Source organism: Alosa pseudoharengus, unplaced genomic scaffold (assembly GCF_046254945.1).
Source record: "Alosa pseudoharengus isolate Yale_2024_CS ecotype anadromous, Long Island Sound unplaced genomic scaffold, YU_APseudo_1.1 YU_APseudo_1.1_scf_4, whole genome shotgun sequence".
Lineage (NCBI taxonomy): Eukaryota > Metazoa > Chordata > Actinopteri > Clupeiformes > Clupeidae > Alosa > Alosa pseudoharengus.
The window spans coordinates 12776282-12792622 of NW_027468774.1; the positions used below are offsets into that span (position 1 = coordinate 12776282).

Sequence of the window (16341 nt, forward strand, 5' to 3'; positions counted from 1 at the left end):
CAGCTACATGTTTCTGAGGGCTCAAAGACTATCTAACACCACTACAAAGTGAGTTATTTTTATCATGAATCTCAACACCTCTAACACCTATCATCACAGCAAATGTCTGATTTGGTTAATTCATTAGATTGTTGGATGTATATGATACATAGAAAAAAATATGCCTGTTTTAGGTACTTGTAGTACTTGAGGATACCTGCTTCAATTTTCAAAATCAAGGAGGAAGTGGCGTGACATCCTTGTTACTGCAATTGTGTATTAAGAATTGACGGGGGAGTACATGAGCCTGATGGATGACTTTGTGTAGGGTGTAGATCAAAAGGGTGTAGATCAAACCATCTCCCACTTAACACCTCCAAGACCAAGAAGAGCTATAGCTAAAAGGGAGTTGTAGGCTATCTGATCTAATCCACTTTCAGGTTATTGGAAGCATAGAGAAGAGAAGGGTATGTAATGTATCCTCTAGAGTTGTAGCAATTGCTGTAAACGTCCAGTGCATCAGTTTCATGCTTTGTTTTGGAGCTTTCTCATCAAATAAAATGTAAATAAATAATAGAAATGCATAAAATAAAAATGTGTTGTCACTCACTCTGTCTCCCAAACCACCAGGAGGGCCATCATTCCCTGAGGAACCCTAAGAAAAACAAATCATCAATCAGGATGACTGTGGGACTGAAAGCCCAAATTGAAAAAAATCTTTATATGTATACCATTAAATGTGTATATGTAACGGATAATAATAACGGCCAAGCAGGTGTATGGCCGTACGCACTGTGCTTACTGTACCATCAGGCAACTCAATAACGAGAGACAATTTCCTCTATATGTATTCACACCAAGTTGACCTACCATAACTTCCCAACTCTGCACAGTATCCCATTAACTGCATGACAGTAGGCTATTTACAATATTTTTGATAAAGTAAAGTTTGTAAACACGTTATCAAAATCAACTTAATGCACACAAAACTTTTGTTTGAGCAGGAGAGGGAATAACAACGCACGGACGCAGCAATTACTGAAATTGTAGGCTACTTGCTACTTTCTTTTACTATCTATGGTTGCTGGTTATCAGCACACAATAAGCTGATTTAAGCCAATTCACTAACTCAAGACTTCAAGGCCATCATGGATATAAAACGTTTTTGAAAACAATGAAAGGATGGAGGCAGCAAAGCTAGGAGTTATTTCAGATGGGCAAGATAGGCAAAATTGTGGTGCTTGTCAAAATATTAGCATTACAGCTGGAATAATGATTATAGGCAGATGTTAAAGCTAACACGATGTTTAAAGCCATAAACAACCGTAAATTGGGAAAAAACTAAAGGTAACTTTAGCCTTCATAGGGCTGTATAAAGTTGTCCAAATGAATAGGTCGTTAGGCAATGTTGTAAAGATATTGCATGTGGATGTTATCAATGCAAATATTATCAATGCTTTGAATGTTTCGGTGCGTGCACGGGGGTGTCTGTAGATGGGTGTGCATAGCATTCATTCATTCCTGCAGACGCCCCTGTGGTCATGCATGCGCCCTTAAAATAGCATCTGAATAACGCGCCACTGACTTTAGAGTAGGTTTTTCCTGATCTGTGGCTGAATTGTTTTCTGAATCTGCAAAATAGCACCAGGGAACATTTGCGCCGGAACACGCCTCCTCTTTTAGCTGAACCGCCCCCGAGAGCGCAAGTTAATTTCAGGTGCGTCTGTGGAGTGAAAATTCCGCTGTGCGTCCATGCAAAATAGAAATGATACAAGCACCAGTGTACAAGACTTGCTACGTGCAAGATAGAGCCCATACAGTACAATTTATACACACCGTACATATATATAGGTAAAATGCAGAGCAGAAATTCCTTGTATATGCAAGTATACATGGCTAATAAACCTGATTTACATTTACATATTTTTCTTACCTTTGCACCTGGCTTTCCTGTTGGCCCTCTTGCCCCTCTTCCACCCCGTGGACCCTGGGTACCACACACACACACCCACACACACACACACACACACACACACAAACACACACACTGAAATAATACACTTGGTATCTCAATAGATGTGCTTATTCCAAAACAATGTACTGAAAGATTTTAATGTAACAGAAATTCCAAACTGAATTTGGTACCGTTGGACCACGTTGACCCCTTGGACCAGACTTGCCAGCAACACCCTATGGAAGTGAAGAAATGAGCTTTGTATAAGATTGACCTATAACTGAATGCTATAAATGTGGAGTGACATAAGATGTAGCTACTAAAATGTGAGGATAATTTCACTAAATGTTGCAAAGATCTAAAAAAGCTCTCTCTCTTCATGTTTCAAATTCTGCCAGTCATTGTCTTACCCTGGCTCCCTTATCTCCATTGGATCCGGCAAATCCAGGAAAACCAGTGGAACCCTTTAAATTAAAAGATGTGTTACTGGTACATGCATTTTTCAATATTTCTGTGATAGTACAATACAATGGTGGGCTCCAAGGTGGGGCAAAAGTGTCTTATTGGCTGGCCTTTACATGAGAAAAATGTTTCAGTGCCCTGTTGAGTGCCACTTCAAACAATACGTTTGGAGAACGTGTCTTAATGAGTGCCCTTCTGGTGTTGTAAATGTAATCCAACACACTATATCATACATGGGCAACATACGGCCCGCGGGCCACATCCGGCCCGTGGGCTTTCCCTGACCGGCCCGTGTAAGGTCCGTGAAAGAACAAATAGTCAAGAGCCTAGCATAGAGATAATCCACGCAAATCAATATCGTTGCTTTTATTTTGAAAGCGACTGCTATTTGTACGCCCATACATTTGTGCGTGGATGCATACGATGTAAACACCCTCACTGAATTGTGCTGGTGAATAGAATTTATGCTTCTGCGTTGACACAATGCAGTTGCCTTTAAGTCGGCGTAAACCTTTCAAAGTTGTGTGTGTCTTATGTCTGCGTCGCTCACCACCGCAAAGGTTGTCAGAACGAACTCCTGCTGTTTGTTGGCGATACGAAGTGTTAATTTCAAAACGTTACTGGCAGATAGATAGTTTACATTCGGATAACCCCGTCATTGTAACCAAAATATGTCTGAGTTTATTTGCAAAGCTTATGTTAGCGAACTAGTATGATGCTACTACCCACAGGTTGCTTGAAGCAGCCGGCTCAACACACAGGGCGAGTTGACCAATCACAGTTTTGTGCATAAAGTTAAAGCAAAAACATAGCCTACATTTTTAAAATAGTTTTCTTTGTGCATGTTGATTAACTAATGACAGCATACTATTGTCTGCTCCACATTTTCATAGTCTAATTCTGCATAGAGTTAATTTAATGATGGTAATGATTTAATGATGAAATATTGCTGAGTGTTGATGAAATGGTGGCACAGGCCTATGGTTGTACTGACTCCTTCACATTTTCATGGCCTAGCCTAATTATATAGATATTGTAGTACTTTTTTATATCAGTCTTTGAAAACTGAAAAAAAAAAATGTCAATGTCAAATTTTTTTTTTCGAGAATGAGGATTAAATACCGGACATAAATTAAATAGCCTATTGCTGTTTTTCCTTTGTCTCCCTCACATTTTCATCTGTTCTTACGAGTAGTAAACAAAACCATATGATTTACTTAATGTTATACAAGAACAGAATAGAATTGGACAAAATTGAGTTCAGACTTGAGTTCGGTATTTTGGATCCAGCCCTCCTCAACAGTCCCAGTTTGTCATGTGGCCCCTTGGGGAAATTAGTTGCCCACCCCTGCACTATATGGTGCCCCTTAAAATGATCTATACGTGCCGTGTTGTGGAGTGCCCTCTATGCTGCCCCTATGCCATACATGGGCAACATACGGCCCGCGGGCCACATCCGGCCCGTGGGCTTTCCCTGACCGGCCCGTGTAAGGTCCGTGAAAGAACAAATAGTCAAGAGCCTAGCATAGAGATAATCCACGCAAATCAATATCGTTGCTTTTATTTTGAAAGCGACTGCTATTTGTACGCCCATACATTTGTGCGTGGATGCATACGATGTAAACACCCTCACTGAATTGTGCTGGTGAATAGAATTTATGCTTCTGCGTTGACACAATGCAGTTGCCTTTAAGTCGGCGTAAACCTTTCAAAGTTGTGTGTGTCTTATGTCTGCGTCGCTCACCACCGCAAAGGTTGTCAGAACGAACTCCTGCTGTTTGTTGGCGATACGAAGTGTTAATTTCAAAACGTTACAGGCAGATAGATAGTTTACATTCGGATAACCCCGTCATTGTAACCAAAATATGTCTGAGTTTATTTGCAAAGCTTATGTTAGCGAACTAGTATGATGCTACTACCCACAGGTTGCTTGAAGCAGCCGGCTCAACACACAGGGCGAGTTGACCAATCACAGTTTTGTGCATAAAGTTAAAGCAAAAACATAGCCTACATTTTTAAAATAGTGTTCTTTGTGCATGTTGATTAACTAATGACAGCATACTATTGTCTGCTCCACATTTTCATAGTCTAATTCTGCATAGAGTTAATTTAATGATGGTAATGATTTAATGAAATGGTGGCACAGGCCTATGGTTGTACTGACTCCTTCACATTTTCATGGCCTAGCCTAATTATATAGATATTGTAGTACTTTTTTATATCAGTCTTTGAAAACTGAAAAAAAAAAATGTCAATGTCAAAAAATAATTTTCGAGAATGAGGATTAAATACCGGACATAAATTAAATAGCCTATTGCTGTTTTTCCTTTGTCTCCCTCACATTTTCATCTGTTCTTACGAGTAGTAAACAAAACCATATGATTTACTTAATGTTATACAAGAACAGAATAGAATTGGACAGAATTGAGTTCAGACTTGAGTTCGGTATTTTGGGTCCAGCCCTCCTCAACAGTCCCAGTTTGTCATGTGGCCCCTTGGGGAAATTAGTTGCCCACCCCTGCCCTATGCTGACAATGTTCCAAAGGGTGTCATTTCCAGTACAGAATGCAGGTGCCCCTACCACATATTTTCTACTGCAGGGGCATCCATTAGGACACTTCCTTGCTGCCCTTTACCAGAGGCGGACATCCCGGTTCCGGAAAGTAAAAGTCCAGGCATACATTTTTTCTACCTGTGCATTTAACACAGGTGATATCACTAATTATCTGATCTACCTGGCTGCTAATTAGGATGAGGTGGTTTACTAAATGGTTGGATCAAATACTTGGCAGGAATTTTTTATTTTCTGAACCCAGGATGTCCACCTCTGGTGCCCTTACAATGGGATACATTTCTTACAGGTGCTTTTCTGATGGAAGAAAAACAAATCATGAAGTGCCCTCTTGGATAGCACTGCAGCACTATGAAGTGCCCTTGCAATGGGCAAAGTCAGTGCCATGACATGTCTAGGTTACTTTTTCCAGATAAGTTAATATCTAGCTGGCATTTTGATGTTATTTCATCTGCACAATCAACAGTCACTTTAGGCCAGTGCATTCGGCATTACAATAATAACACCAGCAGTCAGGTCACTGCAGACCCTCACCTCTATCTCACAATGGTAAAGAAAGTGAAACCAAATTTCAAGCCATGTAGGAGGACTGAGATATGATGACCCTCTATCTTGTCTGAAAGTCTGAAGCAAATTGGATCAGTAGTGTAAGTTATGCAAATGGACACACACAAAGTCGAAACTTTTTTTCCGACAGTGTCACCAAGCATTGATTTAAATATTGACTAGTTCCGAAAAATGTATGAAAATTATACAACTTACTCTTTTTTAACTTGTCATGTGTGTGGTTCTAGGAATCTTGCTAATCTTGCTTTATTTATGATCACCTACACCTAGGCAATAATTTGGAGTGAACCCTTTGACTCATTGAGCCGAGCCCGATCAGCACGATGCAGCCAGGGGCTTCTGCGAAAGTAGCACACAGTCGAAAGTGGCACAGTCTATGAACATGGGGGCGACATATTCAATGTGGGGGAGCTCAACGCGGCTACTTTCCAGCGCTACTGGACCGCACAGAAAAATAATATCATTTTGCGGAATTGCAACCAGGCCTCACAGAAAAAACGGCTACAATTAAGCAATTAGGCTTTCTAATTACATAAACATATTATTATTACAGGCTATTATACAGAAATCGGACTACCTATTGAATATGACGGCGTCTGTTAGGTGTGCATTTAAACGTTAGGATATTAGGACATTAGGAACGCACTTCGGGTCCCCTGATTCGATGACATGGTGAGATTCAGATTTTACCTTATTAAATTGTCGCACCCTCTGCTATGTTCCACTGCTAGCAACCTGGCAATTTAGGCTAAATATCAGCACCCTCATCATATGCAGGAGAAAAGTTTTTCAACCTGTGCACTTTTCTTTATTCTGCAGTACTAGGCTTTGAACACGTTGCAGCATTTTGTACGCTTTTCAGCGTAAATAAGACAAATTAACATTACTCATTACTTTTTTTCAGAGCGCTTTCTTGTTCACAGCTGCAAAGCAAAGCTCTGCGATCACAGTCACATAAATTACAATTTTCAGACCATCAGAGAAACCGTCACATACCTTTGAGCCCTGTCTTCCAGGGTAGCCAGGTAACCCTGGAACACCTAGTTTGCCCTAAAAGGAACAGAAAACAAAATAAATACAAAAAACATTGCAGTCAATGTTCATTAAATGTTTTCTAAGTGTTCGTTGTTTACATATGTTATAATATTTACATATTTATAAATGTTTCTATTTAGTTACTATATATTGGGATGCTGTGTAAAATCGAGCACAAAATGTGATGCTCAGCAAATCTCGTAAACCCATATTTAGTTGCAAAACGACAGAGGGAACATACAGTATCAACTGTTGAAACTGACTATCTTGACTTTTCATGGAAAATATGAACTCAGATGCCATGAATTTGATGCCAGCAACCTGCCTCGAAACAGTTGGGACCGGGGCAACGAAAAGCTGGAAAAGTTGTGTAATGCTAAAGACAACACAATGAGGAACATTTAACAACTAATTAGATTGTCACCATGATTAGGTATAAAAGGGCATCCCAGAAAGGCAGAGTCTCTCAGAAGTAAAGATGCAAAGGTATTCATTATCCTGGGAAAACCTGTGTGGGCAAATAATGCAACAATATAAGAATAATACCCCTCAATGTGAAATTGCGAAGAATTTGGGGATTTCTATAGTGCATAACATTAAAATATTCAGAGAATTCAGAGAAATCAAGGGACAGGACCGGAAAACAATATTAAATGGCCGTGATCTTCTAAGTTAGCTAGGTATGTTAGTGGGCTAAGACACACTGACAGTAAAAGCTAAGACCACGTTACCAAATATTTGACATAAAAGCAAAACTGTAACGTTAGTGTGTGCTAGGAACTGCGGTGGTCGCCAGAATAATTATCTCTATCAACTAAATGCCATTATTGAGAAATTATTTGCTTTAACTAAGGTTAGGGCAACCTAATGACCATTAAGTCAACATGATTTGGTCGGCATTACACACAGAAAACGTATGATGGAGTCCGGTGGCAGACGACCCTATGTTAGTAGCAGGCTTGTTTTTCTTCTTTCGTAACGTTAACCGTGAAACATCACATCAGTTATTTGGAAAGATCTTAGTGCGTTTTCCTCCGACACAGTAATGTAATGAACAATATTTTGGGCAGCATTGTTAAGTTAGTAATGTTTGGTATTCTTCCTCATTACCACCCCCCCCCTCCCCTGCCCCCACTCTCTAGGTGTGTGGAATACATTTCCCGGATGGTAAACCAATGAAAGAACACCCATACCCAGTGTTACATATGGGACATAAATATAATGTAAGTTTTATACCATTTTACCATAGGTTTTATTCATTTTTTCAATAATATTTAGAAATCACTTCGATATTTGGATGTTGTGTAAATGTTCATGATTGTTTTTGGTTTAAATTTGTTGTTGTCTTGATTTATAGCCTACATGTAAGTTAATTTCCTTTTCTTATTTGTTGTATTTTCTCAGGGGTTAATATCATGTGGAAGACTGTGCGACACAAACTGATCCTGCACCATCAGTGTCGGCAAGTTAGCTGTCCCTGAACAACTGTTGCTTGTTCTAATGAGGCTCTGTCTTGGTTTGATGTTCACAGACTTAGGTAAATGGTTTGGAATAAGCAGGAGCACAGCCTTTGAAATCATTCTGGAGACAAATACTTGCAAAGTTTATGAGGGAAAAGGTGATTGCTTGGTTGCCTAGAGACACACTGAATAGAATAAGGCCTAAGAGTTTCAGACAAAATTATCCCAAAGCCACATGCATCATATACTGTACTGAAATATTTGTTCAAAGGCCAATGAACTTAAGGAAACGATCATAAACGTACGGCAACTACAAACATCATAACGCCTACAAAGTCCCATACTGTATAGCCCCCAATTTAATGTGATGTTTGTGTCAAAACTGTTCGGTGGAAGGGCCAGTGACACTTTCATCACAAAGAACAGTGGTTTTATCGACCATTTGATTCCTGGTAATACATTTTTAGCATTGTTTTGTTTGCACAATGCATTGCTACTTGGACCTGGTAATAGTAGCCTAATCCTGATGCAGTTTCCCTTAGAACAGGGATTCCCAAACTGTGGTACGTGTACCACCGGTGGTACGTAAGCTTCCACTAGGGGGTACGCGAGATGAAAAGGGCAATGTCGGAAAGGTGTTAAAAATGATTTTTTTTTATCTTAAGCCTATGTTCTCTTTGTTCTTTGTGTTTCATAATGTTGTTCTCCACACTGTTTTTTAGTGTGAGAGCTCATAGACCAGTTGCACATTTTGATTTCATTATTTGTTATCATGTAAGGCAGCTAATTAAACATGATGCCTGGAATGCATCAATAGAATGTGTTACGTTTTTATGTGTTGGATGGTGGGGGTACGCGAGCCAGGATGTAGGTGGTGGTATGTGGGGGAAAAACTTTGGAAACTGCTGCCTTAGAACATATCTTCCATCTATGAATTTGACATTGTATTTGTTTGATTGAATCATTTTTAGTAGACTGTCACCATGTGCCTCAAGCTTCTTTAGTGTAGGACACTTAGGGCCCTATTTTCGCAACACAAACCCTGGCACAAAGCGGATTATTATCCCGGCGCAAAGTTTATTCCTATCTTACACTCGAGTTTTGTGCCATGCTCGTCTCTTTTATTGAACAATGCGCTCAGGGATGTGGCAATAAACGACCTAAGGTGTGGTCTGACGCATTATCTAAAAATTGCTATCTTACACTATCTAAAAAACATTATGCCACTGACCAAGACAAACCTGGTCTTTAGAAAAGCGCATATGAATCACAGCTGAAGACACACAGTCACGAGACGTAAGCAGCAACTCCTCTGCAGGATAAATGTCCTTAAGTTTTTTATTCAGTCATTCAAACATTCTTGGGGTAAGTGTTGCTTTTTCAGGCTATGTTCTCGATGGTAATCACTTTGCCAATGACTTCAAATAATAGACGAGTGCAGATGCGTGTAGGCTATACTCTGCTAGGTTTTAGTAAAGCATGGTTTAGTGGAATACCTGTTCCATACGGTCTCGCATGCAAGAAGATTCCTTCAAATGCGCCGCTGACTATCAAAATACCGATGCGCTGTTTGAAGTTGCACTGCTTGTTGTTAAAGGGAATGACAGATCATGAATGGGAATGACAGTCATTCTCATTGGTTTAAATGTTGTTACGCCCAAAACACACCCATGACTGATTAAGAAGCATAGGAACCGTCTTGTTGCGCCATTTGCCCGACGTTTGATAACAAAACCACCCACAATGTAGACTGGACAAACCCCTAAATTTAATTAAGCTATTTGCTAGTGACCATGCATTTTAGATCGCTAAAATAGGGCCCTTAATCTCCAGAATGGTGTCTCTGTCAATTATTTCATCTAGGCAGGCACCTAGCCAGTTTTCTGTCTCATGCACAATTATCAGGCAAAAACATTTCATTCAACTCCAGCAACTGATCTCCTCAGTTCCCAAATGTTTATAGACTGATCAGAGTGGTAAACATGCCCCTGTCTGAACTTTTTGGAGATGTGTTGCTGGCATCAAATTCAAAATTTTCCAAAATATTCTCTATTTCAACATCTTTGCACTATTCTCAATAAAAAATAGGGTTTACATGCTTTGCAAATCATAGCATTCTGTTTTTATCTCGTCCCAACTTTTTTGGAGATGGGGTTGTCGAACAGACAGCACTTATTCAATATTTGCAGACCAATTCACAAAAAGAATCTAAAGGAACAGTCATAGAAACTAGTAAACAAAGCCTATAAAATGTAATATAGCATAGTAATATATAGTATGGTGAGACCTTTTCTCCAGCTAGGCCTACTGGACCAGGTTCTCCACTGGGTCCTGCTTTACCCTTTGGTCCCTCAGGGCCATCTTCTCCTCTGAGCCCAACAACACCCAGTTCTCCCTGCAAATTACATCCAGAAATAATACAGAGGCAGCATGCAAGACATGACCAGAATGCACTCACAGTTTGGTTTATTTCCTTTGTGGGATTGTGAATATCAGTGTGTGAATATCAAGTAATTGTTGATATTTGGACACCTATGAAACACTTTCATTCCAACGTTTGACCATAACAAGTGCAATCAAAACGTTCAGGTCCTTTATGGGTCTTCCAAAGCAAAGCAGAGTTCTACTGTAATGTTCTGAGGCATCTGAGGGAAAACATTTGGCGCACATGACTTGAGTGGTGCACTGGCCTTTGGGTACTTCATATTGGCTCACATTATGTGGAAAATGCACACGTTTTCAACATGATTGTTGCTCCCCACCTCCCTACTCCATGGATTTGGCTACTGTGACTACTTTTATTTCCTCAAGATGGCGTTCAAGCTTTGACACAGTGGAGGAGATCCAAAGTGAATCGCAGATGCTGCTGGATTCACTTAAGGCAACAACATATCTCCAGACTTGCAAACTCTGTTTGCGACACAATTACAAATTAGCGGACTGTCGAAAGTACTGAGAGTGACAACATACTGCATATGTTTGAAATAAATTTTAGTACCAGTAAACTACATTTGGCTGAAAGATCACAGTGAAAACTAAGGCTCAACAGTTGGCTAGGATATATAGGATATATCTTTCTTTTAAAGATGAAAGCATGGAAAGCATACCTGCAAATGACATCATTTGTAGCAAATGTGGTATAAGCTGGACAGTGGACTTATCATCATTCGGGTAGCAGACAATAATGCTCTCCACTTTGTGTCATTGCCACATTATCACCTCAAACATGTAGTATTTCTGGTGTTTCTACCCAAACACTGTGTTCTAATAGGACATAAAGCTATGGCTTTCTTGGAGAGGATCAAGTGAAAACATTTAATTTCACCTTCACATTATAATTTAATGTGCAAAATGTACATGTTAATGCATATGGCAATTAACAGTTAATGTATATCATATTAAATACATACAAAAGTTACACTTACCTTCTCACCGCTAAGACCCATGTCACCTTTGAACCCAGGGAAACCATCCTCCCCCTAAAAAACAACTGCTCATGAGTTCATTTAGTTTATTTAACATCTGGACTCTTCACTGCCTCTAACCTCTACCTGACAGGCTGAATGAGTGTCAGTCAGTAAGTAAAGTGCTTTTAGAAATTAACTGGTGAAACTTTTTGGCTATGTTTCACTCAAACTAAATATCTGATCATTGTAATGTAGGATTCACATACCTAACAGAAATATGTATCATTATTGTAATTACAAACAAACTTGGATTGTACAAACCCACAGAAATATGTGTATCTGACAAACTGCCTTACCAAAGCACACAATTGTAAATTACAATTCTTTGTCTAAGATAGCATGTAGCTTAAGGGGTAAAGTTGCACATTGCCTTCTTACCTGTTCTCCTTTGCCACCTTTCATGCCACGCACACCCTCTGCTCCCTTTTTTGACATAGAATTATACATTAGTCAAGCTGCACTCTATAGAGTTTGGAAGGTAAACAGCTAAATTAAATAAGTCATCTTACCTTAACTCCACGAGGCCCTGGATAGCCAATAGAACCTTGAGGACCAGGGTGACCCTATAAACACAATAACATTATGTCTGTATTTACCCTATCAGAAGAGCACCATCTAACTGTTATGCTAGATGCCTTTTTTCAACCTCCAAAAAGCAGTGAAATGAGAGGTACTGACTGTCCTGTACATGTCATTCTAGCTTAATGAATTACTTGTAAACTGGAAACAAAGAAAACAATTTACTACTCCAACAGGTGGCAGTATTGCTCTGTCAAGTTAATGTCACAAAACAGGAAGAAGTATGCTGACACTCAGTATGAAAATACATCATAGCAGCGTGGAATAGCTATCTGTGTATGAAGTACTGATGAACTGCCCCATAACCTAGGGTTAGACTACAACTTTTAGAGACTGCAATTGTGGACTGATTTTACACAGATAATATTTTAGGTTCTCAACACACCTGCAGTAAAATACAGGAAATATAATATATTATATAGCATTTTCAAAAATGTCCACTGATTAAGTTTAGATGGCTTAGTCCTAACCATCTTAATTATTTAACAGTAGATTTACATATGAATCAATGGTAGGAAGTCAACAATGACAAAAAAAAGCTAAAGTTGGTGCTTATTTGCGACACTAAACCAGTGATGCAAGCTGGTATGGTAAACAATCTTTGTATCATTCATTATGGAGAAAAAATCTCACACATGTATTGTTCAGTGGGCCTAATACTGTTGGATCTTTAGATCTGAATTGTCAACATACCCATCATGATAACTGTATGGAAAGGTTGACTGACAACACAACACAAAGGTTGACTGACAACACAACACCCATTCTTAGAACACACCTAAGCAGGAACATGCACTTCTGCAGTGTCAAACAAGGACACACAGTAATCCACTCTCACAATTTCAGCTATTTCTGCCCCATCATCACCAACATTATCTACCAACACATACACATGCTCATACATACACTTACTACTGCAATACATTTCTCCTTTCCGATCTTTCCTTCAATCTCCTCATACTTTAAATCATGAAATCTGATTAAATGAAAAATATGGTCATCTGACATGATCTGATATAAAAAGACAAGTTTCAGCTTGTTTCACGTTCACAATGTAACACAAAATACAAACACAAAGTATATCCCTTACAATCCCTCCTTTTTCTCCGTGAGGACCTTCTTTTCCAGGATGTCCCTATGTGAAAAAAAGAAAAATCAGTTTACAATAAAACAATACTAAGAGATCAAACTAGTGAAATAAAAGTAGTTCATTTATTTACATTTCACATGTTCATTTTTCTTTAAAAATCCAATAAATGTTTGTATTAATTGCATAATTCCTTGTTCTTTCTCCCCATTATTATTGGTTGCGACATAACCCAGGTGTCTCTGATTGCCTCTAACCAGGTCTACTGGGTTAATCAGGGAATTAGCAGCCTTTTTATAGCCTGATGAACCAGACCCACATCAAGATGTAGGGTCTGGGAACTCACCATTCGCAGTGCTCAATCCGAGGGGCGGGATAAACATTTGTTTTTTCAAATTCCCTCTGCACACAATAGGATAGCGCTACAACTCAAACTTTTGAGTTTTGATCAAACTTTTGGCAACTTAAAAAAAGGTTAACTCGTGTCACGCTGCTCGCCAGCAGCAGCATCCATATTCTTAGTTTTTCAAGTAGAAGGGAATTCACATGGAACCGTCTTAACTCATATCATTATAATAAGCCCGCCCACTGACTCTATACAAGACGTGATAGGCCTGATCGAAGTTTAATTTTTTGAGCTCGCAAGCGAACGGAGAGTTGCTAGACTACCCTGGCTGCAAATTACATTTGCTGCCGCTAGGGTGCATCTAGATTTCTAGGCTAGCCTTTTCATACTCAGCAGGACAAAATCCAGGCAGACTGGGTTGAGCTACTGAAGAGTGGAGACCAGACATCTACTAAGTGACCTTTTTTTTGTTTGCATTTTTACTGAACTTAGAAACCCCTTTTTTTGTGAAGTGAAGTGAAACTACGACGGCTAGAACAGGAGCAAGGACCTGAATACAGAGTGAGAGGAGTCACAACAAAGAGGACTGGGTGGCTAGATCAGTGGCAGGGACTGCACTTCTCACTAACATTGGCCTTTTTTTTTCTCTCTCTCTCTCTCTCTCCCTTGCCTCAGGAAGAGCCAGCTCGAGTCCCCTGGCAGCCTCTGCCCAGCATGGTGAAGATTTGATTAAGTTTGTTTCACCGCAACTCCTGTCTCTGCCTGCTCTGTTCCAGTTGGATGACCCACTGTTCTGTCTTGCAAGGCCAGATGGCCACAGCTCCAAATCAAAAAGCACCTTAGTTGAAGCATAGTCTTACACTAACTGAGAGAAATTGTGAAGATAATGAAATGCTTTCACCAAGAGCATCATGTACAAAGAGTAGCAAACAAGCATATTCGGGAAATGCACAAAAACTAAACGATGGTTCATAAGATCACTCATTAGAACACTCGTGCCCACTATTAACATGGACAGCACACAAAAAAACATTAGATGTCTGCTGGGTTGTAGCAAATTGCTAGTTTCCACCCGTATACCCTGGGAAGGTAGATGAGTATACAGTACAGATACATAAAGTCATAAAAATGTACAGTCATTATTTTCCCCCTATCCCACCCCATAAAAAGCGAATAGCAAAATATATTTATTTTTGTTTTTTTAGTGCAATGTTTAGCATGGCTATGACTGTCCCACTTTGTCACATTGGGATTGGGACTAGTTTCACCAAAGAGGACAATAGTACGGTGGTTGGGAAGTGCAAAACAAATTTAAGTTTGTGGGTGCAAATTTACAATGTACAAGCACTGCTTGGTCCAGTGAATTAAACATTTAGCCTACATTTAAAAAATTAAAAAACAACACCCAGATGAAACTGTTGACAGTTCTCTGCGATTTCTGCAGTAAGGAATTTCCATAGGCTACCATTGGAGCAGAGTTCGTCAAGTCTGAAGGATCACCTCCATGCAAAGCAACCCGGAGGTATGAGTTAGCACACCCCTTGTCAAAGTTAACTTTGCAAACTACTTGATATAGGCTACATATGACCGACTAACTAACTAACCGACGAACTCCCTCACTAAATCGTCTGTATTACCTCGGTGTTAGGGTACTGCACATGTCAACAGTAAATGGAAACTTCAGTAATTTGCATTTACTGTACCATGTTAAAAACCTCTCGTGAGAATCGTGAAACATTACCATAATGTCAGTAGATATAGCTCTTTGGAGATTTTTTGGAGGTTTTGCCTGTTGTTAGTCCTTCGCCTCCACAACAAAAGCATTTTCATTGTGTACATTTTTGAACAAGCCATGAGAAGTAGGCCTAGGCTATTCACAATGGCAAAGTAAATTATAAATATATAAAAATAGGCTACCTGAAACTGCATATGATTGCTTTTAAGTCTATAATGATGGTTTGGCTATTCACTCATCTGCTACAATTTGATTTATTTTTTTAAAATACGTTCATAGAAAAATGAATGTGATTCATTTAAATTGATTAATCACAGAGTATGTAATTAATTAGATACATTTTTTAATCACTTGACAGCCCTAGTAAATTTGCACCCACAAATGTAAATTTGTTTTGCACTTCCCGGTCACCGTACAATAGCCTATATGAGCGGCAAATATTGCCGCTATTGCAAATAACGAATTTTCCACTAAACAAAACTAACAGGACAATATTAGTCTAAGATTATAACAAACACGCTGGGTATAAAATAGAAGAAAAATCTAAAAATTAATGCACATTCAACTCTTTGTTTGTGTTTGTGCTTTCAGCCCTGTCTGTCGATTGATTTTGGAGGAGGATCTGTTACAGAGGTATGCTCTCTTGTGTAATTCTAGTTATTATTGTTTTGTCCTTTTACATTTCCTTTTACCTCAAAGTCAATAGACATATTTTTTCTTGGTTTCATTTTAACATCAAAACATCTGGTATTTTAAGAAATGATTTATAAACCCATGGGTGTAGCCTATATTTCAATATAGACCATAAATACTCACAGGGGGGCCATCTGCACCAGCCAATCCTTGCAATCCTTGTTGACCATTAGGACCCTACATAAAATATACATGTGTCAAACTTAAGTAAAACAGTTTTATTGGGTTGACACGAGACAACTGCATAGTTTACATGTATACTTGCACAGACACAATTTTGTTATAAAGGATGACAAACAGTACATCTTACTTTGAAGATGTCATAGAATGTTTGTATTTGAATGAAAGTATTTTACCTTGCTCTGTATGCATAGTAACTTTGGTCTGTCAAAACATGCACAGATG

The 16341-nt window shown here is 39.1% G+C and overlaps 1 protein-coding gene across 1 annotated transcript in view; it reads right to left on the reverse strand.

Moving 5' to 3' along the window:
• LOC143102347 (collagen alpha-1(XI) chain-like) overlaps window positions 1-16341 on the reverse strand; it is a 126698-nt gene that overhangs the window by 36956 nt on the left and 73401 nt on the right. The window contains exons 25-35 of the mRNA XM_076265877.1: window positions 16060-16113; window positions 13166-13210; window positions 12006-12059; window positions 11875-11919; window positions 11455-11508; window positions 10317-10424; window positions 6531-6584; window positions 2344-2397; window positions 2125-2169; window positions 1913-1966; window positions 590-634 (exon numbers count right to left, since the gene is read on the reverse strand). Of these exons, the coding sequence (XP_076121992.1) occupies window positions 590-634; window positions 1913-1966; window positions 2125-2169; window positions 2344-2397; window positions 6531-6584; window positions 10317-10424; window positions 11455-11508; window positions 11875-11919; window positions 12006-12059; window positions 13166-13210; window positions 16060-16113 (612 nt within the window). The remainder of the gene's footprint in view (window positions 1-589; window positions 635-1912; window positions 1967-2124; window positions 2170-2343; window positions 2398-6530; window positions 6585-10316; window positions 10425-11454; window positions 11509-11874; window positions 11920-12005; window positions 12060-13165; window positions 13211-16059; window positions 16114-16341) is intronic.